The sequence below is a fragment of the Sciurus carolinensis genome, chromosome 7, assembly GCF_902686445.1.
Source record: "Sciurus carolinensis chromosome 7, mSciCar1.2, whole genome shotgun sequence".
Classification (NCBI taxonomy): Eukaryota; Metazoa; Chordata; class Mammalia; order Rodentia; family Sciuridae; genus Sciurus; species Sciurus carolinensis.
Genome location: NC_062219.1, coordinates 54,358,259 through 54,384,397, shown reverse-complemented (window position 1 = coordinate 54,384,397; position 26,139 = coordinate 54,358,259). Strand labels below are relative to the sequence as shown.

Genomic DNA, 26,139 nt, shown 5'->3' with positions numbered 1-26,139 from the left:
TGGGTGCATGCATATTTGTACAGTTGTTCTATTTGGGGAAAATCTGTTCCTCAAAACCTATAAAACCCACCAAAATGCTATAAATGTTAAATGTAAAATGCTTACCATAATGCCTGGCATATGGTAAATACTCAAAATTAAGTAATGATTATTACTATAAAAAATTCCAATATTCCCACCCCAAAAGAGACCTATGGCTAATACTTGGGTATACGCAATTTCCTGACTTCCCCCTTCTACATATATATATATATATATGTCATACTATTTTAAGAATGCTTTTCTACTTAAAATGTGTTTTATTAGTCAGGTGAATTGGTTCTATCCCCGACAAATCCAAACCAAATTTCTGTAATCCTAGCTACTTATGAGGCTGAGGCTGCAGGGTTGCAAGTTCAAGTTAGTCTGGGCTGTTTAGTGAAACCCTCAGCAACTTAGGGAGATCCTGTCTCTCAAAATAAAATAAAAAGGGCTGGGTAGAATTGGGTTCAATCCACAGTACCAAAAATAAATAAATAAATAAATAAATAAATGTTTTATTTACAAAAGAGTACATTTTAAAACAAATTTCTGTAACATAATAGACCTTTATACACATAATTTAATCCTCCACTATTGGATATTTAGATTATTACCTACTTGCATATAAAATACATGTAGATAAAATATTTATATCACAAATAGTACTATTGTGCTTATACTCATATAAATCCTTTTAGATGACTTCCTAAAAGAATTACCATGCACACACTTCTAAGGCTTTTGACACATATCCACACTGCTCTCCAGAAAGGCTAGCTGTATGACATACTCTCCTACCAACAGTTATACTGTATAGACATACCATAAAATTTTATATTTTTAGTCACAGTCTTGCTTTGTTCTTAAAATTTTCCCCTCTAAATCACTACAACACTTTTTTTTTTTTTTTTTTTTTTTTCTGATACTGGGGACTGAACCTGGCGTAACTGTGCTACATTCCTAGTCCTTTTTATTTTTGAGACAGGATCTTGCTAAATTGCCCAGGCTGGCCTTGAACTTGCAATGTTCCTTGCCCCAGCCTCCTGAGTTGCTGGGATTACAGGTGTGGGCCACCACACCCAGTTTGCCTTTAGAAGTTTCACAGTGATTTAGTTGGGCAGGGTGGTGTGTTCCTGTATCCTGGGGACTAGGGAGACCAAGGTAAAAGGATCACAAATTCAAGGCAGCCTGGGCAATTTATCAGAGACCCTGTCTAAAAATAAAAAATGAAAAGGGCTAGCAATGTAGCTCAGTAGTAGAGCACTCCTGGGTTCAATCCCCAGTACCACAGTATTGCCCTGTTAAAGGGCAATAATGACTATCTTCCAAAGATATATATCCCCATAGTGCCTGAAGAATGTCTAACACAAAGAAAGACTTCAAATTAATTCTTATTTTTAAGAAGCACAGTCATTTCAGCCTTAGATGAAGAGGAAAGTTAGCTATCCAGGTGCTAAGAGGTTCAAAGAAAAGCAACCCTGCTATTAAGTATTTTACAGGAAAAGAAACTAACCATAATTTAGTCTCATTACAACCAATAAAATAATATAAAGATGTAGAATGAGAGTGAAAGAGTATTTATCTCAAGATTTGAATCTTCATATATTACTACATTTTTATTTCAAAATTCAAAGAAGGAGCCAAAGGCTATTGTATGTTGAAAAATTTGACACTTACTTATCTGAATAATTACTACTAAGGGATTAATAATACAAATATTTCTGATATCTCATTTCTTGGTGGAAAGGCCACATAAAATTCTAGTTGGAGGTCAAATTTTTTTTCTTAGAAAGTTATTTTTCCATGAGAATTGAAAAAAAAGAAACAAAGGGGTTTGCCTGAACCTCCTCATACTTTAAGAATTAATACAGATCCAACCATGGAAGATATGTTTAAGTCTTCACTTTTAATGTAGTACAGCTGTCCCTCTGTACCTGCAGAGGATTGGTTCCAAGAACCCCCTCCCCTCAAGGATACCGACATTCATGAATGTTCAAGTCCTTTATATAAAATGGTATATCGTCTTTGCCTAAATTCTATGCGTAGTCTCCCACATAAATAATTTCTAAATTACTTATATTACCTAATATAATGTAAATGTTATGCAAATAGTTATTATACTGTATTGTTTAGGGAACAATGACAGATAAAAGTCTACACACGTTCAGTAAGATGCAAAATTTTTCCCTAATATTTTTGATTTACAGTTGGTTGAATACATTGATTATGGAAGCCATGGATAGAGGGCAGAATGTATTTAGAAAAAAAAAATGTAATCATTTGGTAGCAACTGCCATTAGTGAAGGAAATATAATATTTAGATTTCCCATATTTTTTTTTGACAGGTCATCTGCCAAAAGTCATTATTTCATCATGCTATAGTACATTTTTTAGTGCATGTGCCATGAATACTAAAAAACTGTTCTAACAAATGGTATGCAAAAGTATATAAAATGGCAGTTACAATTATGAATTTGAAACGATTTTGTGCTTAATGGTACAATTATAATAGGATTTACAATTCAAAATATCAATGAGATTTTTTTTTTTTTTTTTTTTTTTTGCGGTGCTAGAGATTGAACCCAGGGCCTTATGCTTGCAAGGCAAGCACTCTACCAACTGAGCTATCTCCCCAGCCCCAATAAAATATTTTTTTAAATTTTCAAACAAAATTTTTTGTTGTTAGTTGTAAATAGACACAATACCTTTATTTTATTTATTAATATGGTGCTGGGTATCGAACCCAGTGACTCACACATGCAAGGCAAGCGCTCTACCACTGAGCTACAACCCCAGCCCATATTTTAAAATCAAATTTACAACATACAGCCAACAGTTCAAAAAGCTTCAACAATTATGTTAGTTCAGATACCCAGTTCAAACTGGGTAATTTCTTAAATCATTACATAAGTGAGTTCACAATTTAAGATATCAATGCTAACAGGGTGCAATGGCATGCCTATGATCACAAGTGACTTGGGAGGCTGAGGCAGGAGGATTGCAAGGACAGCCTGAATAATTTAGTGAGACCCTGTATCAAAATAAAAATAAAATGGGTTGGGGATGTAGCTCAGTGGTAGAGTACCCTAGGTTCAAACCCCAATTCTGAAGGGGGGAAAAAAAAAGATAAAAATGTAATCAATATTAAAGTGTTCAAATTTAAGCAGATAAATATTGAATAATGGAAAGGACACAGAAAAGAGTACTTTTTCTACACTGTTTAAACAGTCCTTTGTGATTCTAATGACAATTTTCCATAATAACTGAAAAAAAGAATCCAAAGAGTTTAAAGTATTCATGGGAGACATACAAATGGAAAAATCGCTTCTATATAAGCTCAGTGCACTTATACAATCTGGGGTCATTTTTAAAAAGACAATTGAGGTCCCTTTCCTTTAGCTGTAAACAACTTGCTGTATGACTTGTAATGTAATACCATATTCTGGGAGATTTCAAACATTCATAATCCACAGGAAAAATACTCGACACTCCTACACTATTTTTTTAAAGCCCACAATAGTGCAGTCTTTTAGCTACAAAGCTAGAAGCTTGCTATAAAACCAGTACTTTTCCACTAGAGTTGCTTGTGGGGCGGGGAAAGGGACTTTCAGCACTGCAAACGTTAGGGTCTAAAATAAGATCATTGCAAGGAGTTACTACAACACTCTCACTGCCAGCACTGTCATGGCAACAATGAACTAGCTAGGAGAATGCTCTTTTAACTTTCAAAGCTAAACTTGAGTCTATTACTCATGGAAATATACCAAATTTTCTTTTAGGTAATGCATTAAGGAAATCATTTTACTTGGAAGCTTTTAATGTAAAGATAAGCTTTTTCTGCACCATAATTCCAAGATCACAGTTCACAGATTTCAGGCTATCAGCTGAAACTTATCATGATAAAATAATGAAAATTATATACCACAGTGAAACATGAAGATTCAGTAGGGTTCAAAAGCAATTTCAAGATGGGTCAGCATTTAAATAAGAATTTGATATGCAATTTAAAGATAGTTGAGAAAGTAGTTTACTCTAGAAACACCAAAGTTTAAAGTTTCATCTTCAAGGTAAAATAAATCAGAAAAGAAAGTAAGATATTTTCACTGTTAGGGATATTAGGTTTTTATTCAGATAGTATGGGATAATGTTGAAAAATGTGGATATAGCCTGGGGTTTAAAAACCTAGCTACTATTCAAACTGGCTATGATATCTTGGTCAAGTTACACTTATCTGGGCCTTAAGTTTTATTAATGCATAAGGTGGGAATAATAATACCTACACTGTTACAATGTTGTTGTGAAGACTGAATAAATTAATATATGAAAAGGACTAAGAACCAGCTTTGTCATATAGAATGCCTATTTCCCCTGTATTCAAAAACATACAGATTGCTAAAGATGATTTAAGACCCTGTTTCCAAACCCATGGGACATTTTGAAGCAGTGTCTACTGCTGCCTCTGCCCTCAACCTCCCACTACCCCAACATTCATTCTGATCAGTAGGAGATATAAGTAGGCCTGGGAGTATAGGAAGAGTCATATACTATTAAGCAAATTCAAGAAATCAAACAATCTCTTCAAACTCTGTTACCTCTTCTGGAATATCTTTTGATAATGTAACCTTTGCAGTTACTTGTCTGAATTATATCAAACTCACTGGGCTGAGCCAATTATCTGGCAAGAGCGAACTGTTTGGAGGACTTTCTGTTTAATAAGCCAGCCTTCCATTGGGGAAGCAGTGTAGAAACATTGATGGGGCAGCTCTAGGAGACCTTCAAGGCAAGCATTCTCTGTAGCAGATAACTTTCTTGGAATAACTACACATGAATAGACAAGGCATAGAGGATTCAGCTGCTTAATAACTACATTGGTATACAGGCCATCATGATTTCCTATATTAAGCGTCTCTGAAGACATATTTGAAAGTAAAATGTTTCTAAGTGGAATAGTAGATTAACATAAGCAGAGTCCAATTCTCAGAGAGTTAAAACAATATTTACTAAATCCTTAATTATGGTTCCTAGAGGTGGCTACTTCCTCTAGATCAAAGAACCTATAAGAAGATGAAAACTTTCTCATTTTCCCAGACTTGAGGGATCATAAGGGCATATTATGCAGAGGGTTCAACTTTCCATTTTCTTCCCCACAGGCTGGGAACAGAATAGAATACTCAGAATTAACATTCATTGAGTTACTGGGTTCTAGTAAACATTACACATTACTTCACAACTGTGTAGGGAACTGAGGCTTAAGGAGGTTATGTAACTTGCCTAAAGTCAGAATTTGGCAGAGCAGCACTTAAACTCAGGTTTAACTCTAGAGCCTAGGCTCTTGACCATTATTCCCAAATGCTGTCCAGGTACTGACACAGGCTTTGGCCAAGGGTCTCACAATGTATACCTGATCACTCGCCTGCCTGACTGCCACCTTTTCCTGCTAGTGCAATGATAGCATTACAGAATGATGTTGGACTCCAGTGACAGGGTGTATCTACCCTCAGTCCTGGGCAAAGTCCAACATTTACCTTGGGGCAGTGACTGGTTAGAAACACTATGTCACAATCAAACATCAGCATTAATCAGATAATGTATGAAAACTGAGTTTAACGTACAAAAGGCAATTAGGAGTGTTGCTACACAAGATACAAAATGTGCAATGCATGAAAATCAATTACATAAAAATTGAGACTGTCCATTCCTAAAGTAATGCCAGTTTGGAGTCTGATTCATTAGCTGGAAGACAGATCAAGTTTATCATTATCATTACAAATATTTATTGAACAATAATTCTCAAAATCACCTTATGAAGTTATTATTCTCATTTTACAGATAAGTAAGCAGAGGCTCAAAGAACTCATTCATAATTAAATTTGTATAGTATACTGAAGTTTACAAAATGCTTTACAATATTAACTCCTTTAATTTTTCAGTACATCAGAAGGAAGATAATAAAATGCCAATTCTTAGATGAGAAACTAAGACTACAGAGGTTAACGCATTCATGGTCACATAGCTGGTAAAGAAAACCTCGAATGATATTTAAATCATTCTAAATATTTCTGAGAGTCAACATGACACTATGGATATTTAGAATAGTTAGAAAATAAAATAAATCAGGAAAAAAAAACATAAAAGCTGCTGAGACTTCATCATCACCATCTTTTTTTTTTTGGCTGGTACTGGGGATTGAACCCAGGGGTGATAGACTACTGAACCACATCTCCAGTGTTTTTTATTTTATTCTGAGATAGGATCTCAGTTCAGGCTGGCCTCAAATTTTTGATCCTTCTATCTCAGCCTAACAAGTTGTAGAATATGGGTGTACACCTCCAGACCCAGCTCTTCTTCAGTTTTTTTTAAGTAGAGTCCTTATTAAAATTAAGTGAAATTTATAGACTTTTCTTTCCCATGTCAAAAAATAGACAGGTACAGAGTTTAGCATATAGTAGGTTCACAATAAATAATGAATGAAATGAAGTGAAATAATTCACTAGTTTCAATTGTTAAATTTATACTGTCTCAATAAAATTTCAATTATTTTTCATACTCAGAACCTCTATCATCAACAAAAACAAAGAAATATAGGTTATATTTTAAAAACTGTCAATACATGCATCAACTACTTAGGTAAAAAAGTAGATACATCTTAATTTGATCACTATCAACAACTTGGAGAGTTTATTCTGTGAGAATACCTGTCATTCAAATCACTGTTTAGTTTTGAAAGGCTCCTCTTAAAAATGTCCTTCAGCACCATTGAACATACCACTCTACCACTATTTTGCAAGGCTGATCTTTATCACATGATCTCAAGAATTTCTTGCTGTTTAGGCTATGAATAGCATTTGAAAAATTACTCAGTTATAATTATAGACAGCTAACACCTGCCAACTTGCTAGAAAATGAAATCATGTAAAATTTAAAGACAACTGTGCAAAGTTTATCAAACAATAAAGTATCAAAACAGTAAATGCTTTTAGTAAACTAAGATTCAAATTAGACTTTATTGAATACTAAAATACATAGAATTAATAAATTCTCCTAGCCACATGGTTAGTTTTACATACATGTTTATTGGTTTATCTATTGAAACAATTTTGAATTAGTTAATAATTCAAGTTAGTTAAAAAACTAAAGGAACACTATTCATTAAGTGAATGTGCATATTTATTTAATGAATATATATGAAAGTTGATTTGGATAATATAACTCACAAAGGTCACATCATAAATTTTATTTCTCTTTAGTATGGTTTAAAAGCTTAGGAAGGATTGGGAATATAGCTCAGTAGTAGGGAAGCTCACCTAGCATGTTTGAGGCCCTGTATTCAATACCCAGTGCCAAAAAAAGTATGGGAAGTCTTAAGGCAATTTTATAATGTAAGTAATATTTTGTAATTCTAGAAGATCTTTCACTTTTTAATTGAAAATAGGGTAGTGTTTAAGTAAAATATAAAGGTATAAATAAAACTAAAAGTATCTAATTTTTTCATAAAAAGTATTTCCATATTTCATTGCAATCTATTAAAACTTTCTATAGTTTTATAAAAGACATTAAAGTTTGAGAGAACAGATAATTCTCGTGTTGCCAAATTTTATGATTTCTTTTCTTATAAAGTGAAACTTGTTTTTAGTCTATTTACTTGAAAAGTGTGCCACAAGTTGAGTCTACAAGTAATACAGACATTTAACAATAAAATGTTAATGGGGAAAATAAAATAAATGGTCCCAATAGTTGGCCTACAAAAACTACCAAAATATTGCCAATAAAAAAGCATTTTTACAAAACAAGTGTACAGTGGGGCACAGTGGTGCTTGCCTGTAATCACATTGACTGAGGTGGGCAAGTGGGAGGCTAGCCTGAGCAACTTAGTGAGGCTCTAAGCTACTTAGAGAAACAGTGTCTCAAAATAAAAAATAAAAAGGGCTGGATTAATAGTACAGTGGTAAGGTGCCCCTGAGTTAAATTTACCAGTACCAAAAAAGATAAAAGTTTTTTAAAAGTATCTTTTACTGGGCATCTTGGCACACGCCTGTAATCCCAGTAAATCGGAAGACTGAGGCAGGAGGACCTCAAAGTTTGAAAACAGCCACAGCAATTTAGGGAGACCCTCAACAATTCAGCAAGACCCTGTCTCAAAATTAAAAGGGCTAGGAATGTTCAGTGGTAGAGTGTCCCTGGATTCAAAGAAAACAAAACCAAGTATCTTTTACAAGATACTTCTTCCTACATACTAACTTCACCGATAAAAGTTTATTTATAAACACTGGTTTGCCTGGGTATAGTAATCAACGAAAAGAAAGTCAAACATGAAATAAATACTTGTATTTCCAGTTCCCTGATGACCTCAGAAATAATCACCAAATATTCTGATGAATCCTCCCAATCTGATTTTCTGAGTATGCTGTGCCAGTATAATTAAAGCACTAGGTAATTTCTTCAAGGTCAGTTAGTCTTTCTCACTTCATATACTAAATGAGACCTAGAAAAGCAAGGTCAAAGTAAATCCTATTTTCCATTGACTTCCATAAAAAAAATTTAGATATTTTACCATGGTGTTAAAAAACAGACTTGAGAAATAATGACGAGGAAGTGATTAAAATAGGTAGCAAGGCGTGCTTTGTGCTGATGTACTTCCAACAGCATTTTTATCCTTCTACGTATTTTAAGCACTGCCTTCCCCTACTCACCCAGCACCAACTCTGTCCTTCCACAAATTCTGAGATCTTTCTCATGTTGATGCTTCCTTTCAGTCCATGCTTTTCTACAACTTAAACACTGTTTTTAAATATGAGAATTCTTTATGATTAATACAAAACCCTAAATAGAGCCTGTCAGAATAATTTTAAGTGATTCAGAATCCTTTACTATACCCAAGATTCTATCAGATAAAAGTTTCAACAAATCTGTAAGTTGGCTGTGTGAATTATTAATTTGTTACCTATTCAAATGGTAAAAAGACATTTTATTAATTTCTTATGGCTTACCAAAAGGAAAATAAATGTAACTCTAAAACAAAGCATATCACACCTATATTATAATCCTCTTATTCCAAGGGGCAAAAAGTATTAAAGATGAGGGGAATAATTCTAATTATGCTAAACTATTGTTTCAGAAATCTTCCACAACATCATGAACAACCCATGACCTTAAACTGAAATTTAATACTGTAGTATTTAACATCCCATCTTTAAACAAAATACCACATCCCGTTTATACACAAAATAACCATGTTAGAAAAATATCTTTAAATTTAAACATTCTTTTTCTTTTTCATGTTAAGGGCCATCTGAAGTACTAACAGAAAAAAAAAATATATGAAACTTGAAAACTTAAAGAAAAATAAGTATCTTTGGTTGTTGTGGTGCCCACTACAAGGTAGGAGAATCGCAAGTTTGAGGCCAGTCTGCACAATTTAGGGAGGCCCGTGTTAAATAAGAAATAAAAAGGGTTGGGGATGTAGCTCAGTGGTAGATCATCCCTGGGATCAGACCCTAGTAACCCCCCCACCTCAATTTTCCTGTTCGTTTCAAACTTTCTGAAAGAGTTCATAACAAAGGAAGAAGACAGGATGCATTTATATATCATAAAGACGCAATTGATGGTAAATAGAACAGATACTATTCATCCTGTCAGCCAGAAGGAAAAAAAAAAAAAAAAGATATCTGTCCTCAAACCACTTAGAATAAGAAAAAAGATAAGCCTTCAATTGCTTCACATTCTCTATCCAAAAAAAGTCCAGAAAACCTCAGGGTAAATAGTATTTTCCTGAGTTCAAAACAAAGGAAAATGGTCAAAGATAGGAAAGAGAGAAAGCACGGAGTGGAGAAGCAAGCTGTATTAAGGCTTTCTGAAGGAAAGGGATGGAGTCCTTACTATATCAATAAAAGAAGAAAGGCCAGAAAATAGTGGATATGAAGAGAGAAGCTTAGTGTAAATATTGAAAGAGGACTCTTGTATTTGCTGTTATACCTAAGAGTCAGCAGTGTATGTTTGAAATGTACTATCTTAAACTTTTGGCTTTGACTGGCCAGCAATAAAAAAGAAATCAAAGTAAAATAATCATTAAAAAAAAAAAAAAAAAAAAAAAAAGAGCCCAGGCTGGGGTTGTGGCTCAGTGGTGGAGCTCTTGTCTAGCATGTGTGAGGCACCCTCGATCCTCAACACCACATTAAAAAACTAAATAAACAAAATAAAATTCTGCTTCTAGAATGTTTGTAATATACTATAAATACTATTTCATAGACCCATTATAAATGACTTAAGTATTCGTCTAACCAATAAAATCCAAATTATAAGCAGACCAAGTGATATATTATCTAGTTAGATATAGGTACAGTTTTAAAGGACACTTATAACTAGCCCTGTTCATGTGATGGGGGAAAGGGAGAGGAGTGGATCTTAGCCCTTAGGGGCCGAATACTCATTAATCCAAACTAAAAATACAAATGCCTAATTTCCTTGCCAATGACTGGTTTAGGAAAGAACATGTGACCACCATCTTGTGCAATGAAAAACTGAGAGGAAGTCTCCCAGAGGGCTTCTGGGAAAAACCTTTCTTCCCTGATAGAAACATGGGAAGAAACACTTTCTTTTGAGCTGCAGATGGTTGTGACTGCATGTGATGTCTGAAACTGTTGTTGCAACCTTGAAACCATGAGTACAGACATCACTTCCTATGCTGAGGAAAGAAGAATAACATTTTTAAAAGATGGAAAGCAAAATAGTAATACAATTGAGTCAATAATTAATCAATCAAGCTTGGAATTGTGCAATGTCCAGAATTATTGTGTGAAATTAAAAAAAACTTATTGCTAGATCTATAAATTATATATTACCTAACTGGATAGCAACTAGATACACCAATCTCAAGTACAACACCAACAACTGCAAAAAGTGCATCATATCCAATAACTAAAGTTTCATTTCTCTGGGGGGAGGGAAGTAACTATTACTTCACTAAATGAAAGCCTTCCCCACACCACTTAACAAAGATAACTATTTTATTTAGTCTATATTTTCTACCTTAAGCCAAATTGCTTTCAGAAAATGTTAAATGCTGGTATGAGAAAATTTAATGGTTTTCTCTCTTCATAATACAGAAATAAAAATGATTAAATGAAGATTCTTAAAAATGTTATTTGGGATACTCCTTATGATCTTTTGATACATATATGCACTTATGTTTTTCATCTTAATTTGATAAGCTTCATTGAGACTATGGTTCATGCTGGTTGCTGTGGCGCATGCATGTAATCCCAGTGATTTGTGAGGCTAAGGCAGGAGGAACTGAAGTTCAAAGCCAGTCTCAGCCATTTAGTGAGGTCCAAGTAAGTTAGTAAGAGACTGTCTCAAACTTTTAAAAAGGGTTGTGGAAGTGGCTCAATGGTTAAGTGACCCTGGGTTCAATCCCAAGAAACACCCCCCCCCCAAAAGACTATAGTTCACTAGTGGATTATATCAGTAAAGTAGGCCTAAGGTCAATACCTCTATTTCTTTTCTTAGGGTATCAAGAATATTAAATGGTATCCCAGAATAAATAGAGCATCCCATAAGAACAGAGGACTTTTCACAACAGCTGGGAACAATCTTACTGATCTTCTAGTGCAAGCACAGTGCCTAGTACAGAGTGGTTCTCAAAAATGTGATAGATTTCAATATGTTGTTAATGTGAAATCAATAAATCAAGAACATGTTTATAAACAGAAGATGCTGCCTCCCATTGTGCCAATTTTTTCCAGATTTAGCCATTTGGAGTTGAACCCACCCTACTACAACCTTCCATATCTCCCCAGTCACTTCTAGTCCTTGGAGATGACCTAGAACAAGCACTTAATGTCCTTCAAGAACAGCTGCAAGAATTGCATAGGCACTTCAGTTTTTCCTGCTTTACTAATGAATGCATTGTGGAATACTACATTTGAATTACTAGTTTGCCAAGTGAGATTGATGATAAGGTGGGAGCAGTGGGGCAGAGGGTGGAAAGGCAAGTGGAAGCTAGAGGATGCTGGTTATTATGCGACAGGACCAGATTTTCATTTTAGATAAATGACTTTGCAGCTACGTGGAGGACAGATAGAAAGGTGGAGGGTGGATTAGGTTAGGTCTGGAGATGTGAGAGACAATAGAACTACAATAGTAGAAACAGAAATCCACTTAGGAGTCATTTCTACTCAGACATCTCATAGGCAACTTAACCTCAACACATATAAAACAGAAATAATTTTTCTCCTAAATGGACCTCCTGCCACTCTTCTATATCAGGAAATAGTTACATTATTCACCAAGTAGTTCAAACTAGAGTCAGCCTTGCTTTTATTTTTCTCAACTTCTACATCCAGTTAAAAATTATATCCTGTATATAATAACTCTTTATCTCCCCAATTAATTTCCCTTTTCCACTTCCTCCATTACATCCTAATCCACTATCATTTTTGCCACACACCAGTGGAACAACCTTCTAAGTGCTATGGCACATCCACTCTTGGCCCTAGAAACCCATCTCCGCCTTGCTTTCAGAATGATCCTTCTTACACATTATCAATCACGTCACCACCTTGTTCAGAAGTCTTCAGTGGCTTCCCATTGTTTCTAGGATAAAGTCCACAATCCTTAACATGGCTTACCAGCCCTCTGGTATTTGAATCTTGCCTAACAATAGTAAGAATACCTAACAATACTGAGTATTTCTTATGTATTAGGCTCTGTGCTATCCTTTGAAAGCATAATTTCATTTCATTCTCATAGCAACACTGCAAGGAAATACTAACATTTCCCCATTTTGCAGATTAGGAAACTGAGTCAAGGAGTGATTATGTAACATCCACATCGTACAGCAAATAAAGTACTGAAAACAGACCTGACTCCAGAGCACGTGCTCTTAAATTTTCACACACCCCCCTCAGTCTACTTCAATCATACTGAATCACTTTCTGTTCCTAGAGTTCATTTGCTCTTTTGCCACAAGGCCTTCAAATCTACTATTACTTAAGTCCTAATCTGCAGAAAAATCTCATTTATTCATTTAGTCTCTGCTTAAATATCACTGTCTCAGGAAAGTCTTCCCTTACTATCTAAAATTAAAGTTTTTGTTTGTTCACTTCTTTATGCTCTCTTCCCTCAGTAGAATGTCAACACTGTTACCACTGGTCCTCAATCCTCACCAGGGGTTCACTAAACATTTGTTGCATGAATGCATGCATGGATGAATAATGTGGGGGTAGAAACTCCCTAAAATGGAAATTTCATCTACCTAGATTGATGAGAAACAGAAAGAAGGCAAATATAAATTTGTTCATCCACTGGGTATTTATTTAGTGGCTTCCAGGTTCGAGCCAATACTCTTGAGAACTTACAGCCCTCCTGGGGGAGACAGACACACAAACATGTGATTATAGCACAATATAAGTCAAGATCCTCTTAGAAAAGTGTCAGGAATAAGGTACAATAGATACAGAAATGAAAAGAAGTGTTAAGTCTAGCGAGGAGTAGTGGCGCATGCTTGTAATCCCAGTGACTACTGAGGCTGAGGTAGGAGGATTCCAAGTTCAAGGCCACCTCAGCAACTACCCAAAATGAAAAAATGAAAAGAACTGGGGAACCTAGCTCAGTGGTAGAATACCCTTGAGTTCAATCCCAAATATTTCCCCAAAAGTGTAAGTTTATGGGAAATCTTCACAGTAAAGAAAATTCTCAAATCCTTCTATAGGCTGAATGAGTCCTGAAATAAATTTCACATAGTCCATATATTTCACTTGTGAAAAGAGAGAGAAGTGTCTACCATGCTGGGGCACTTTACTTCTCATTTAATTCTCATGATAGCCCTATGTTCTTATTCCCATTTAACAGATTTAGAAATCCAAGTTAAAGATCAAATAACTTGCCCAAGGTTATGGCAGTACATTAACAAAGGAGAATTTGAGCCTAGGTGTGACTCTAGTGCCCATTTACTTATCATTTGTATTGCAATCCTTCCACACAACACTCCCCAGAAACTACTTACTTTTATTTTCAGCATAACTCTTAACAAAATTGGTTATCTAGTTTCTCACTATAATATAAAGAAGAGCAAGATGAAAGGACAGGAAGAGACTTAAGTGAAGTATACAAACAGCAAGGGAAAGGGCAGAAAAATTATAAAAATTGGACACAAATATTTTTTAAAAAACATGGACATGGATTATATAATCCTACACAATTCATAATAATATTTGATGTGCATAATGATGGCACTATTATGAAAAGAAATGGTAGTTATAGTGACTACAGTGTAAGAGATAAATAACTTTTTGTGCTTAAAAGGATAAGCTTCAGGAATACAGAACATTATTTCTGGTAAAATTAACTATAAAAATTGTTTACCAAGTTATTCATGAGGAGAAATACCCCCAAATCTTAGAGTCTTTATTTTATGGATATGGTTTTTCTCTTCCTTTAAGTTAAACTCAGGCCAGTATAGAAAAATTATCATGCTTAGCTTACGTACATATCCAAGTAAACTACAAATTTTAAAAAGTTCTCATAACATGACTTTGAACAACACATGTGGACTAACTTATAAATTGACAAACATAGCGTATCACTGAACATTATTATTTTTAAGTATTTCTCTAAGGAAATAAACCTCTTAACAAAACAGAATAAATCAATTATATAAAAATGGGGGGTTATAATATTTTAAATTTTGCTGCACTCACAATTTAAATAGATATGCATATAAAAAGAAAAACAATTTAAGCAAACACAGAAGAGGTGGTTGAGTAAATTTACCATCAAAGTGTTTCTACCATATGCCCCACCTGGGTTCAACTTGTCAACCTGAAGATGTTGGCTCCTTTATAACAAGCTTTTACTGTTTTACATAGCCCTCTTTATTTAAAAAAAAAAAAAAAAAAAAAAAAAAAAGACTGCATTTAGAGAACAAATTCTATTTTTTTTTTTTTTTTTTAAAGAACAAGAGAAAATTGTTCCACCAATTATCTTGAACAAACTGACTAGGAAACATTTATTTAATATCTTTTATCGTTTTAGAGGCTTTAAACTTTTAAATGTAAAACTTTCCACACACAACTCTGTAACAATGTGAAAAGCACACGGGTTACACTTAACATGTAAAAGAAACAAAGTAAACATCTTCCAGTTAACTGTAATTTTCATACATTTTTCTAGAAGCGGTGCAGTTTCTACATAAAACTATAGAAAAACAATACGTGTTTACTTATATTTTAAAATAGTTTTTACTTTAGTTTATCTTGTTCCACTGTGGCCTCAAATTCACTGTTTTTACAGAAGTTCCTAAAGTAGAGTGAATTCACAGTAAAAGTTCACATAATAAACTATTTGAATCACAAATTATTCACAATGTGAATTACTGCCAAGCAAAATCTCATAATATAGCAGTATTTATTTACAACGCTCTCCCTTACCTGAACGCTCTTCAGAATAAACTCACTTTTCTCTCTTACATCTTTAAAAGGACATCTCTTAGAAAGCATAAGCAGATGAGCAAGTAGCTTATTCAACCCATCCAAAGAAACAGCATTTAAGGGCCCGTCTTCCGATGGACGATAAGGTGTCTCCTTCACGGAACGAAGATACTCTGTTTTTCTCAAAATGATTTGCCTAATGTTTTCCAGCGCTGTCTCCCTAGTAGTTGAATCTCTACTGCACAGTCCATCCCATCTCACTTCATTCTCTCCTTCAGCCATGACAATCGGAGTTTTTCCTTTGCAGTCTTCAGTTACCTTTCAGCATGCCCCAAAAGCACTTTGTATTTTTAAAACGAGAACCGTAAAAATAAATTCAGGGAAATCTACCTGTCACTAAAACACGTCTGGGTGACATTTGGAATTAGAAGTGTCTTTTAAATTGATGCGTTCAACCTATTAACAAGACTGATCACCCTTTCCTTCTACAAGAAAGGGCGGTCTTCTGCTCATAGATTGAAAAAAACAAACTTAGAAAGTTGCAATCTTACAGCGCTGGCTTGCAGGACTGGGAGTCTCGGAGAAGTGTTCTCTGTCTCGCGGGGTCAGCGGATATCCTCACGTTGTGGAGCTGTCAAATCCGTGCTCTGCCCCAAAAGGCTGGCAACAGTTGAACGCTCTCCAGCCATTCGGGGTTTTTGTCTGTGCAGTCACCGGTTTCCCCCAGCGTTCCCACCCCGCCCCTCCTCTGACACGAGTCCCCGCCCTCCTCAGCTCATCTAGCGCCCCAGCTGCGGGCCGGGCGCCGGCGGAGAAGGCAAGCTGAACCCTGGCCCCTGGCTGTGCGGCCCGAGAGTCGGGCGCTCCTGGGGTCGGCAGTCTCCAGCAGTCGCTGTCTTGGCGGGCGGCGACGACACAGAGCCCAGCCGGCTCCAGACCCCTTGGAAGACGCCGCTTCTTCTCCTATTTCTGTGCCCTAGCCCACCGCCACCAAGCCAGAGAGGATCGAGCAGCAGCGGGAATCCTCGAGCACCCAGCAGGGCGAAGGAGTTGGCAGAGCCGCAGGGCCAGAGGCTCAGAGCCCGCCCCTTCGTCCAGCTCCATCGGTGGGATCGGCCCAGAGGGCGGGAGCAGGGAGGGGAGATGGGGTCCTTAGCCCCCAGCCCCTCCCCTTTCTCCGCCCGGCACAAACCCGGAGCCGCCCCTGCCCCTGCGCCTTCTTCCCCGCCCAAGCAGACACGACCCGCCAAGGCAAAGCCATTGGAAAAAGCCCCGCCCTCTAGCAGGCTACCTTCAGACCCCAAGTCCGCGGAGCGCGGCCGCCGACCGCTGCCGGCTACTACGCATGCGCAACCGCGAGTAGCGTGCGTGCGCCTTCAAAGGCCCTCGGTTTGCGCCGGCAAGCGTTTTTCGTTCCCAGGCGTTCGGAGTAGTTGGACTGGAGTAGGGGAAGGGAAAGTAAGAAATAGGGGTACGCTGAGATTTTTATCACGCGGGACAAGCACACCAAATAAAAGCACTACAGCACCCATTGGAGAAACTGAATCTAAATTTAAGATTAGCCTAAAAAAATAGCGTCAGCCTGTTTATTATGCCAAACCAGATTTAAATAGGATGTCTTTGCACTGAATGCTGGGAAATGCAGTTTTGATGCTGCTGGCGCGTTCTGTTTACGACAGAAACTACAACCCCCAGGGGCCACCGCGACGTTGGCTGCAGCTGCCCACCAACGGTTCTAGAGGCAGGAGTTGATCGAGAGCGACCATCTGGTAAGCGCCTTAGGTTTGGCTCTCACCTTTCTTTTGATACAATTTTCCTTCTTCCACTTCCCCTAAGATTTTGGAGACGAAGCCATCTAGGGTTGCCGTCTTTAGTCGAGAGACTTTCCAGTGACCTGCGTGGAAATAAATAGTATAGTCGTGGTGAGGCGAGGATTTGGGAGTCGCGATCCCGACGGTCTGAGGTAGCGACCCCAAGTAAGGCCAGGCTAGACGGACGCTGTGGGAACACGTGTGTTGCTCCGCTCGGCTCCCTCTGCTTCCGCCTTTTCAAGAGCAGGATTGGTAGGGATCCCTGTGCATTTTGCACCTTTGTTTTCCTTTGCATTGAGGAATGTTCTGTGCTTTATTTGCTCGGTCAAATGAAATCTCAAGCAGCGCTTCGAAAGGTCCATTTTGTATGAGACTAAAGGACAAGGAACTCCCAGTACTCCAAAATGTGAATTCCTTGCAGGCTTTCAATTTTTTTTTTTTTTTCTTTTTAGAGATGCATGACAGTGGAGTGTATTTTGATATATTATTCTTACATGGAGTACAGCTTATTCTAATTAGGAGCCCATTATCTTCAAGCAATTCTGTCATTTCTTTAAAGTTACTTTTTGTTTTTAAAAGTCATTCTTGAGAATATTGAGGTTTGAAAGGCCATGAATGGACTGATAATCAGTTTAGATGTTAATTCTTCACATGACAAAATAGATGTATTTCTAAAAATTTAAACTATTATTCAATAATGAAAAAGGCACAGTCCTAACATGTTAGAAACACTGATGCTTAAATATACAGTTACAATACCGTTTGATATTATTGGAATGAGTACAAGGAGATCACAGCCTAGTCTTGTTAAGTCAGGGAAATCTTCATCTCAGGGGAAATGAAGACCAAAAGAACAGTACCCATGCATTCAGACAAATATCTGTTGAGTGTTTACCACTGAGCTATATCCCCAGTCCTTTTTTTATTTTTGAGACAGAGTCTAAAGCGGGCCTCACTAAATTGCTGGCCTGGGACTTGTGATCCTCCTGTCAGCCTCCCAAGTTATGGGATTACAGGCATTCACTACCACACCAGCTGTCCTTGCAATTTCTCAAATGTGCGGGCATACTCCTATCCACAGGTCTTTGCACCAGCTGTTCTCTTCACCTGAATGTCCTTCCAGCAGGCTTCTACATGGCTTACTCTCTCCTACTTCATAGCCTCTTATGTGCCCTTCTTTGATTAGTTCTTCTCTGATCACCTTACTTAAAAGTGAACTTTCCCGGCATGGTGGTTCAGCCTGTAATTCTGGCTACTCAGGAAAATGAGGCAGTGGGGGGATCACAAGTTCAGGCCAGCCTCAGCAACTTAGTGAGACCTTAAACAATTTAGGAAGACTGACTCAAAATTTCAACAAAGGGGGTGGGAGTTGGGGTGCTGGGAATGTGACTTGGTGGTGAAGTACCCCTGGGTTTAATCTCTAGCACCAACACGCCCCGCCAAAAAAAAGGTGAACCTGCCTATCGCCACACCACAACTTGGCACTCCCCATTCCCCTTCCCAGTTGGTTTTTATTTTTTTCTATGTGCCTTCATTTCACTTTCTCTCTCTCTCTCTCTCTCTCTCTCTCTCTCTCTCTCTGTATATATATCTATATATATATAGATATATATATAGATATATAGATAATAAGATTGATATATTTATATAACATATTTACTTTCCTCGGAGATAGTAAGTTCTGTGGCAGCAGGGCTATATTGTGCTCTGTTACAAAAAACCGGTGCTATGGCTCCGTGGTTAAGCACTCCTGGGTTCAATCCCCAGTACCAAAAAAAAAAAAACAGAAATAGCAAGGACAAATGATGAAACTGAATGTCAGTGAGTACAAGAAAGAATAGCTTGAGGTTACAGAGAAAGGAGGTAGTGGTAGGAGATCAAGTAGGCAATTATAAGGACTTTTATTGTTTTGATTGAGGTAGGGAGCCACTGGAGGGTTTTAAGCAGATAAAGCCATGACCTTTTAAAAATGATTATGTCTTTTAAATAGTGTCAAACATAGACTATGGGGAAGCAATGTTAGAAGTGGTAAGGAAGCCAAAGAAAATCCAGGTGAAAGATGATTGTGGTGTTTTGGACCATAGTGGTAACAGTTGAGGCAGGAGAGGAGGTGGAATCTGAATATATTTTGCTAGTGTAGCCAACAGAATTTGTTTATAGATGGATGTGAGATATGAGACTAAAATAGTCAAAGATGATGTTACTGGAGTCCTAGGCTAGAGATATAACTCTGAGGATCCAACAAATCAGGTCCTATCACTTACCCCAAAAATCAGATAAAAAAGATTATGGTGAAAAAATAGGAAGAGAACTTTAAATAGTGTAACTAGTGGTAAGACAAGGCAACCCAAGTCCTTAATCTTGTCTTCAAGAGGGTGACAGTGACTTTGAGGTTTTATAGAAAGGAGATTAAGGGTAAATTGGGAGTTTGCATAGCTGGAGACTGTCATAGCTGCCAAAGCAGTTGATCTTGATTTGATCCATCAATATCTCAGGATTGGTCTGCAGGAGTATTGTCAGAGATAAGGAATTTGCTGTTGCCTGGGGGATAGCTTCTTGGGGAATAGTCTCCCCTCATCCACAAGATGTTTATCCATCAGATCTGCTGTTCCTAGAATCCAAGGTGACTCAGCAAGGGAAAAGGACATGAAATAAAGGCAGGAATGCCAAGTTTTTAATCCTGCTTTTGGTCACCCATAGGACATTTGCAGGCAAAGGTGAAAAATCTAAGTCCTTGTTTACAACCTGTTCCACTAGAAGGCAGGAATTAACCATTCATTGTTATGAGATAGTATGCAGATCTGTAAAAGGGAAGAAATCAATAATTCAGTTGGCCATGCTAAGTTTGAGATGCATTTAAAACACTCAAATTGAGTGTGGAATTAGCAGTTGGATAAATGAGACTGCAGATGAGGGAAAAGACCTAACTATATTTTGGTTTTCATAGCAGTTTTTTTAGTTTTAGTTTTTGGACAGTGCTGGGGTGCTTAACCACTGAGCAACATCCCCAGCCCTTTTTATTATTTTTATTTTTTAAAATGTATATTTTAGTTGTAAATGGACACAATATCTTTGTTTTATTCATTTTTATATGGTGCTGAGGGTTGAACCCAGTGTCTCTCACGTGCTGGGCAAGTGCTCTACCTCTGAACTACAACCCCAGACCCCTTTTTTATTTTTTGAGACAGAGTCTAAGTTACAGAGGCTGCCCTCCAACTTGGGAACCTCCTGCCTCAGATTCACGAGTTACCTGGGATTGCAGGCATGTGCCACCACTTCTCCCCTGTGTTCAGTTTTGTAAGAAGCTCACAACTGGGACTGGGGGTGTGACTCAGTGGTAGAGTGCTTGCCTACCATGTGTGAGGCCCTGGGTTTAATCACAAGTTCCACAAAATAAGAAAAGAAAAACTTAAAACTGCCTAAGTATCTGTACCATTGTGTATTCCCACCCTCAGTGAATTAGTTTGTTGTTCCACATCTTTTCCAGGATTCAGTGTTATCAATGTTTTGTATTTTAGCCATTGTGATAGATATGTAATAGGATTTCATTATTGTTTTAATTTGCCATCTTCCAATGACATATGTTGAGCTCCTGTTCATATGCTTATGTGCTGCCTGTATTGTGAAATGTCTTTTCAGATCCTTTGCCCACTTTTTGTTTTTTTTTTTGTTTGTTTGTTTTTGTTTGGTTTTGGTATCAAGGATTGAACCCAGGGGCACTTAATTACTGAGCCATATCCCGAGTCCTTTATTTTATTGATTGATTGATTGATTGATTGAGACAGGGTCTGGCTCAGTTGCTTAGGGCCTCACTAAATTTCTGACGGTAGTTTCAAACTTGTGATTCTCCTGCCTCAGCTTCCAGAATTATAGGTGTATGTGCATGCCCAAATGCCCTTTTGCCCACTTTTTATTTGATTTATTTTCTTATTGTTGAGTTTTAAGAATTATTTTTATATTTTGGGCACAAGTCCTTTATTGTAAATATTTTCTCCAAATTGGTGGCTTGTTTTTTTTAATTCTCATAACAGTGTCCTTTGTAAAGCAGAAGTTTTTAATTTTACTGAAGTTCAATTTATCAGTTTCTTCATTAATGAATAATGTTTTCTTGTTTCATCTGAAGTCTTCACGGGTGGTGGGGCAGGAGCACACATCTATAATCCCATCCAGTCTGCAGGGTGAGGCAGGAGGATCCCAAATTTGAAGCTAGCCTGTGCAATTTACTGAGACCCTGTCTCAAAATAAAATATAAGCCAGATGTGGTAGGACACACTTAGGTATAATCCCAGAGACTAGGGAGGCAGAAGCAGGAGGATTGTTAATTTAAGACCAGCCTCAGCAATTCAGCAAGACCCTGTCTCTAAAAAAAAAAAAAAAAAAAAAAAAAGGCTGGTGACATAGCTCAGTGATAAAGCACCTCTGGATTCAATCCCCAGTACCAAAACATGATAAATAAAATTAAAAGGACTGGGTATGTAGTGCGGTGGTAAATGCCTCTGGGTTCAAGCTCCTGTATCTAAACAAATAAATAAAATTTAAAAATAAAAGTCATCACCATACCCAGGGTCAACTAGATTTTCTCCTAATGTTATCATCTTCAAGTTTTATGGTTTTATCTTTTACATATAGGTTTGTGATCCATTTTAAGTTAATTTTTATAAAGGTCTATGCCTAGATTTATATTTTTATTAATGAAATTTCTACTGGATATGAAATTATTAACTTTTGATCACTAATATTAAAAGGTTAAAAAACCCCAAAAAGTAGTATACAGAATCTTTGCAGTTATTTAGGTGTTGTTCTTTAAAACTCTTCCTTAAGGGGCTGGGGAGATAGCTCAGGCGGTAGAGTGCTTGCCTTGCAAGCACAAGGCTCTGGGTTCGATCCCCAGCACCCAAAAAAAAAAAAAAAAAAAAAAAACAAAAAACTCTTCCTTAAGAAAGAGGCTTGAAGTCTGCCTAGAGATGAAGATAGGGACAGCTTTATCCAGAACACATCAGAACTAACAGTTCTATTATGGGGCTGCCTTTCTGTTATCTACTGTTAGCATGTACTGTGTGCTGAGTGCTCTAAGTGCAAATGGTTAATCAGAGACACTTCCTTCATTTAGGAATGTTATTCTCCAAGTCAATTACCTTGTGATTTGTCTATATTGCTATTTATTTGCTACTTTTTTCCCTCCTCATACAGGTTTGCAAAAACCTACCTCTGGTTTCTTCCTGTAGGAAATATAGTAAAACACTGAAGCCATCAGAACTTGAAGTATTTCCTTTTATAATGGCTAACTTCAGTTTTTTCAAGAAAATTATTCTAATAATTTATCATTTAGTAAAACAAGCACCTTTGTTTCTAAATGTTTCCTTGGTTTTTCTTCTTTTGCCTTGTTGAAAAATGTCTTGTCAGTGTCAACTAAGAATTATATGTGTATCTTTGTGTGTGTTGCCCAGATGAATCATAAAGCTTTGCTCTAACATTTTGAAATTTTAGATTTTATTTTTAAAGTTTCCTTTTAAAAAATTAAGATCATCACAAGATTGAATTGAATGATGTTCATTTGAACCTTTCAAAAGCCTACTTTTTTGAAACACTTATACATACTGTTTTCAAAATACAGTTCTCTTTTTTTCATGTTTTCCTTTATCCTTCAGGAATAAATCAATAAACTACTTAAATCAATTTTACTAATATTTCCCCCTTTTTTTGTCTTTAGTGTTTACATGTTTATTATAGTGTGCTTTGAATATCTAAATCCCTCCAATATTTCTGCCATATGTTAATAGATACCTTTTTTTGACAACAGTAATCACTGTCTGTATTCATTTTGCCTTTCTTGATAGTTGAGCCAACTCTAGCATGTATACACAATTTATGACATGAATTTTATAAACATATTTTACTTCTGACTTTATTCTTATTTTTCTAATTATTTTCCTTACCCATGTTCTATGTGAATATATACATATACAGAGATAACAAAATTTTGTGTCATTAAAAAATATTAATTATTCTAAATAACAACAACAACCAAAAACCCCACAGTAACATAATAATGCCTCTGGAATAAACAGATGTTAACATTTTGCCTCATTTATTTTTGTTGTTCATTGAAATATATATGTTGTGGAATTGCCCTTGGCATAGTAATATGTTGTCTTTGTGTCTAAAAAAATTTACATAGAAGACATTTATACCTATCATTCTGTAATTTTCTTTTTCTCACTCAAAAGTATGTTTTCAGAGTTTATGTTGCTATTTTATACCTAGTTTTAAAAAATTTTGGCTACTGTATTGTATTTCAGTGTATGAAGATGAAACAATTTACTTATCTAGTCCTGAGTAATGTGTATTTAGGTTACTTCTTTTCATTTTTTTCCTATTGTAAGCAGTGCTACAATGAACATCATTATAGGTATCTCCAGTGAACATGTGCTATTTTTTCTAGGGTTCACTTATAAATACTGAAAAATGGAATTACTGAGTTATAGGATACATACAACATCACAGTTTCCAAATAGTCCTCCAAAATTTCATACCAGTTTACACTCCTGCCAGCAGTTTGTGGAAATTTTCATTTTGTGACATCCTTGCCAAAGCTTCATTTCAACAGCCTTCTTTTTAAGATTTTGTCAAGCTAATGGGTGTGAAATTCTTCCTTATTGTGTTCAATTATTTATTTTAGAGTTGGGGTCTTAACCATGTTGACAAGGCTGACCTCTGAATTCCTGAACTGAAGCTATGGCGTGAGCCACCATCCCTGTTTATTGTTTTAATTCGCGTTTTTCTGATTTAGTGCAATTTTTTTTTTTAAATCCGTTGATGTTTTCTCTTTTAATGCTTGAGGAGTATATTTTATCCTTTTGTTAATTGTGTTTTTCTTAGTGATTTGTAGAATAGTTGTTTCTAAATTTCTGATACTATATATGTTGCTATGTATGTTGCTTTTTAAAAATTTTGTCAATGGTGGATTTTGTTGTGTAAAAACTTTAGTTGTTTTATAGTGAACTTTAATATAATCTTTTTTTTTTTGTCTATTTTAAGAAATCTCTTCTTACCTAGTCTAAAACACATTCTATATTTTCTTCTAAAATAGTTAAAGGGTTCCTTGTTCACATATAGGTGTTCAGTATAGCTGGAATATATTTTTGTTTTCAACATGAAATAGAGATATACGTTTATTTTTTACAATGTGGATAACTTAGTATTCTGGCACAAATTTGTGAATAGCCAATTTGCTCCCTCTGAAAAATACCTTTTTTCATATAACAAATTCCCACAATTATGAGAGTCTACTTCTGAACTGACTTTTCTGTTTTGTGGGTTTCTTTTCACTTGGGCCACTAATTAATAAAGTGCTGTGATAAATTTTAACAATAGAAGAGCAAATGTGTCTTTTTGTTCATTTTCATAAAGATGTTACAGATTTTTGTCATTATCCCTGTGATTCCTATAATTCTAACCCTATTGTAGGAATACACATTTTTAAATTATATTTTCTAAGCCAGATTGTCTATGTTATAGTATACAGTCTATTTAGACAGTCATATTTCCTTCCAGTTAAAATTTTTGTTAGTTCCTTTTACTACATCATCATCATCATCATTATATTGTATTGGGGAATGGAATCCAGGGGCACTCTACCACTTAGCTACATCCCCAGCTCTTTTTGTTTTTTGTTTTGAGACAGGATCTTTCTAAATTGCCCAGGCTGCCCTTAAACTTGCAATTCTCCTACCTCAGTTTCCCAAGTTGTTGGAATTACATGCTTGTCTTAATCTTATGCATTGTATTTTTTCTGTTTTATTAGTTTATCAAAATCTCTAGGTCAGTATTGAATAGTACTAATAGTATTAAATAGTGGGCATCCTATTGTCAACTGGTATTTTTATTATCTGAGATAGATTTTTATTCTTGAAAAGGAATATTTTTAATTTCTATTAATTAGTATTCAATTCATTAAAGTTGTAATTTTTTTTTTGTAATTTTTTAAATATAGTTTTCTTCTAAACCTTTGACTTTAACATTATTTTTGCTAGGTCTGTTTTTAGGTCTAATTGTTTTTTCCTGGATATAAGAACCTTGACTCTTACATTCATGTTTGGTTAACTTATCAGTCCAAAAGTTTGAATCCTTCAAACTATTACTTATAAAAATAAATTCCTATTCATTTCAAACTACATTTTACTGTTTAGCCTATCATATTTCTCCAGTACTTGAAACAGTCATCAGGGCTGATTTGCAAACCTGATATGCAATGTCTACCTTATTAAGTAACTTTTGTGAATCTAATAAATTAGACTTATACAGTTAATAAATCTGATTTTCTTAATCATTTTAAACATGTAAGAAAACAGAACCCCAACCTAGTGGTGGTACAAGCCTAAAAGCCCAGTGATTTGGGAAGCTGAGGCAGTAGAATCACAAGTTCAAGGACAGCCTGGTTGATTTATTTATTTAGGCACCAGGGATTAAACTCACAGGCACTTAATCACTGAGCCACACCCCCAGCCCTATACACTAAGTTGCTGAGTGTCTCACTAAATGGCTGAGGCTGGCCTTGAACTTTAGATCCTGACTCAGCTCTGTTGCTGGGATATAGGCATATGCGACCACTCCCAGGCAATTGGAGCTTTTCATATTGTAAAATATAATATTTTCCTTCTTTTATTGTATATAAACCTACAAGTTATTTAAAAGTCTTTCTTAAAAGTAAGTATTTCAACTACTTGTTGAAATAATAGAAATTGTGTTCTTTTACTTTTTTAGATCATTTAATGGTTGTCTAGGTTAATATCATTAAGATATTCGTAAGGGTATTCATGTGAAGACAAAACTTAATTGTTAGGCAAGGTTTAGATTTCAAGCTTGGCAAAAATAGCAGTAAA

At 36.0% G+C, this 26,139-nt stretch overlaps 2 protein-coding genes across 5 annotated transcripts in view; one reads left to right on the top strand and one right to left on the bottom strand.

Moving 5' to 3' along the window:
* Positions 1-16,714, bottom strand: part of Sesn1 (sestrin 1) — a 96,125-nt gene extending 79,411 nt beyond the window's left edge. Inside the window, exon 1 of one of the 3 annotated variants that reach the window (XM_047557893.1) lies at positions 15,447-16,714. In XM_047557893.1, coding sequence (XP_047413849.1) covers positions 15,447-15,728 — 282 coding nt within the window. In that variant the 5' untranslated portion in view covers positions 15,729-16,714. The remainder of the gene's footprint in view (positions 1-15,446) is intronic. The other 2 variants (XM_047557891.1, XM_047557894.1) reach the window with 2 other exon arrangements.
* The window catches only part of Cep57l1 (centrosomal protein 57 like 1), a 136,199-nt gene that overhangs the window by 55,548 nt on the left and 54,512 nt on the right, over positions 1-26,139 (top strand). The window contains exon 1 of one of the 2 annotated variants that reach the window (XM_047557897.1): positions 16,895-17,215. The exons of the other annotated variant lie outside the window; for it this stretch is intronic. The gene's annotated coding sequence lies outside the window, so the exon portion shown is untranslated. Of the gene's footprint in view, positions 1-16,894; positions 17,216-26,139 lie in introns of those variants that run through there. 2 annotated transcript variants of the gene reach the window in all.